Source organism: Corvus brachyrhynchos, unplaced genomic scaffold (assembly GCF_000691975.1).
Source record: "Corvus brachyrhynchos isolate BGI_N302 unplaced genomic scaffold, ASM69197v1 scaffold528, whole genome shotgun sequence".
In the NCBI taxonomy this organism is placed as follows: Eukaryota; Metazoa; Chordata; class Aves; order Passeriformes; family Corvidae; genus Corvus; species Corvus brachyrhynchos.
In genome coordinates this window covers 3,557-7,104 of record NW_008239298.1, presented here as the reverse complement: position 1 = coordinate 7,104, position 3,548 = coordinate 3,557, and the positions used below count along the sequence as shown (strand labels likewise).

At 45.6% G+C, this 3,548-nt stretch overlaps 1 protein-coding gene and 1 long non-coding RNA gene across 2 annotated transcripts in view; one reads left to right on the top strand and one right to left on the bottom strand.

Moving 5' to 3' along the window:
• Nucleotides 1-3,548, bottom strand: part of SGF29 (SAGA complex associated factor 29) — a 4,478-nt gene that overhangs the window by 296 nt on the left and 634 nt on the right. The window contains exons 2-4 of the mRNA XM_017740603.1: nt 1,550-1,696; nt 1,387-1,422; nt 6-30 (exon numbers count right to left, since the gene is read on the bottom strand). Coding sequence (XP_017596092.1) covers nt 6-30; nt 1,387-1,422; nt 1,550-1,696 — 208 coding nt within the window. The remainder of the gene's footprint in view (nt 1-5; nt 31-1,386; nt 1,423-1,549; nt 1,697-3,548) is intronic.
• LOC108448269 overlaps nt 1,703-3,548 on the top strand; it is a 2,115-nt gene continuing 269 nt past the window's right edge. The window contains exon 1 of the long non-coding RNA XR_001864105.1: nt 1,703-3,102. This is a non-coding gene — a long non-coding RNA (uncharacterized LOC108448269). The remainder of the gene's footprint in view (nt 3,103-3,548) is intronic.

The following is a 3,548-nucleotide window of genomic DNA, read 5'->3' as shown; positions in this document are numbered from 1 at the left end:
ATGATTAGGCGGCGGCTCAGCGTGTGGCGCCTGCGAGGGTTGTGAGGGGAAAAGTGCCCAAAAAAGGGGAATTTTGGAGTTTTGGGGGGATTTTGGGGAGGTTTGGGGGGATTTGGGGGAAGATTGGAGAGATTTGGGGAGGTTTAAGGGGGTTTTTGGGAGGTTTGAGGGGATTTTGGGGAGGTTTGAGGGAATTTTTGTGGCGTTTTTGGGAGATTTGAGGGGATTTTTGGGAGGTCTGAGGGGATTTGGGGAAGTTTTGAGGGGATTTGGGGCAAGACTGGGAAGATTTGGGGAGGTTTTGAGGGATTTTGGGAGGTTTGAGGGGATTTCTGTGGTGTTTTTGGAAGGTTTGAGGAGATTTGGGGAGGTTCGAGGGGATTTTTGGGAGGTTTTGAAGGGATTTGGGGCAAGACTGGAAAGATTTGGGGAGGTTTTGAGGGATTTTTGGGAGGTTTGAGGGGATTTTGGGGAGGTTTGAAGGGATTTGGAGAGGTTTTGAGAGGATTTTTGGGAGGTTCTGAGGGGATTTGGGGATTTTGGGGGAAGATTGGAAAGATTTGGGGAGGTTTCAAGGAATTTTTGGGAGGTTTGAGAGGATTTTTGTGGTATTTTTGGGAGGTTTGAAGGGATTTGGGGAAGTTCTGAGGGGATTTGGGGGAAGATTGGAAAGATTTGGGGAGGTTTAAGGGGGTTTTTGGGAGGTTTGAGGGGATTTTGGGGAGGTTTTGAGAGGTTTGTTTGGGGAGGTTTTGAGGGGATTTGGGGCAAGATTGGAAAGATTTGGGGAGGTTTCAAGGGATTTTTGGGAGGTTTGGGGGGATTTGGGGAGGTTTTGAGGGGATTTGGGGCAAGATTGGAAAGATTTGGGGAGGTTTCAGGGATTTTTGGGAGGTTTTGAGGGGATTTGGGGAGGTTTTGAGGGGATTTGGGGCAAGATTGGAAAGATTTGGGGAGGTTTCAAGGGATTTTTGGGAGGTTTGGGGGGATTTGGGGAGGTTTTGAGGGGATTTGGGGAGGTTTGGGGGAAGATTGGAAACATTTGGGGAGGTTTCAAGGGATTTCTGGGAGCTTTGAGGGGACTTTGGAGAATTTGGGGGGATTTAAGGGGATTTTGAGAGGATCTGGGAAAGTTTAAGGGGAATTTGGGAGGATTTGGGAAGGTTTGAGGGGATTTGAGGAGGTTTGAGGGGAATTTGGGAGGATTTGGGAAGGTTTGAGGGGATTTGAGGAGGTTTGAGGGGAATTTGGGCAGCTTTAAATGCTTTTGGGGGAATATTACCCCAATTTAGGGAACTTTAGGGAGGATTTGAGGAACTTTAAAGCTGATTTAAGTAAATTTTGGGGGCATTTCACACCGAATTCTGAATATTTTTGCTCACTCACTCCTTCCCCTCCTCATCGATATCATCCACTTCATACCTGTGGGGAAGCACCCAAAATTCACCCTTCCACCCCCATTCCGAGGGCCAGGAAAAAGTGAATTTCGAGGCCCAAAAAGGAAGAATTTTGGGGCCAAAACGAGGGGAATTTGGGGCTGCTCACTCACTTGTTGGCGGCGTGGCTGTAGCTGACCACCTCAGCCAGGATCCACTGCTCGTCCCCTTCCAGGGCCTTGACCCTCGCGGCCACTTTGTCGCCGGGTTTGGCCACGTAGTCGCCGGCCGCCGGCACGGCCCCGCACAGGGGAGGGGGTCTGGGGGAGGTCAAGGGGTCACCCCAAAAATTCCTGACCCCAAAAACCCCCCTGGTTTTACCTCCGAGTTGAAAAATTTACCGCAAAAGCGGTGATTTTTTACTCGGAAATGGTGATTTTTTTGGACTAAAACGGTTTGGTTTTACTTAAAACGGCCGGGTTTTACCTCGAAATTGTCTTTTTTGGATTTAAATTGCCTGGTTTAGCCCCAAAATTGGAAGTTTTGCCTCCAAGTTGGTCGTTTCTACCTTAAGATCACCTATTTTTACTCGAAACTTGCTTATTTCTACCTCAAAAGCATCAATTTTAACCCAAAATCCTCCGTTTCTACCTCAAAATGATTGATTTTACACCAAAATCATCCTTTTCTACCTCAAAATCATCCATTTCTACCTCAAAATCATCAATTTTAGCCCAAAATCATCAGTTTTACCCCAAAATCATCCATTTCTACCTCAAAATCATCAATTTTAGCCCAAAATCATCAGTTTTACCCTAAAATCCTCCGTTTCTACATCAGAATCATTTATTTTACCCCAAAATCATCCATTTCTACCTCAAAATCATCAATTTTACCCCAAAATTATCCATTACTATCTCAAAATCCTCTACCCCAAAATTCTGTTTCTACCTCAAAATCATCTATTTTACCCCAAAATCATCCATTTCTACCTCAAAATCATCAATTTTACCCCAAAATCATCTCTTTTGCCCCCAAATCATCGGTTTCTACCTCAAAATTGCCCATTATGCTCCAAAATTGGGAACTTTACCACAAAATCGTTCCTTTTTACCCCAAAACCGCCCATTTCATCCCCAAAATTGCCCATTCTACCTCAAAATTACTCCTTTTAGCCCCAATACTGGAAATTTTACCTCAATATTGCCCATTTCTACTTCAAAATCCCCTATTTTGTCCCCAAAACCACCCAGTTCTAGCCCAAAAATGGCTTCATTTCAACCCAAAATTGCCTATTTTTAACCCAAATTACCCAAGTAGGCCCCAATACTGAAATTCCCCTTTAATCCCTCCCAATTTTCCCCCTTTCTCTCCAAAATCCCTCTTTTTCCCCAAAAAAATCACCCTTTTTCCCCCCAAAATCCCAATTCATCCCGCCCAAACCCTCGTTATTCCCTCAAATTCCCACTTTTCCCCCATTTTTCCTCACTTTTCCCCAATTTTTCCTCACTTTTCCCCTCATTTTTCCTCACTTCCCCCCGAGTTTCCCCATCCACAGCAGCAGCGTCATTGGCACCCTCAAATCCGCCCGAATTTCCTTCCAAAATCCCTCTTTTTCCGCACAAATCCCTCATTTTTCCCCAAAAATCCCTCCTCATCCCCCTCAAACCCTCGTTATTCCCTCAAATTCCAACTTTTTCCCCCATTTTTCCTCACTTTTCCCTGGGTTCCCCCATCCACAGCAGCAGCATCATCACCACCCTCAAATCCCCCCTTTTCCTTCCAAATTCCCTCTTTTTTTCCCGAAAAATCCCCCATTTTTCCCTCAAAATCTCCCCAAGCTCTCGTTATTCCCTCAAATTCCCACTTTTTCCCCCGTTTTTCCTCACTTTTCCCCCATTTTTCCTCACTTTTCCCCTCATTTTTCCACACTTTTCCCTGGGTTTCCCCATCCACAGCAGCAGCGTCATTGGCACCCTCTCAAATCCCCCCTTTTCCTTCCAAAATCCCTCTTCTTTCCCGAAAAATCCCCCATTTTTCCCCCAAAATCCCCTCAAGCTCTCGTTATTCCCTCAAATTCCCACTTTTTCCCCCGTTTTTCCTCACTTTTCTCCCATTTTTCCTCACTTTTCCCCTCATTTTTCCACACTTTTCCCTGGGTTTCCCCATCCC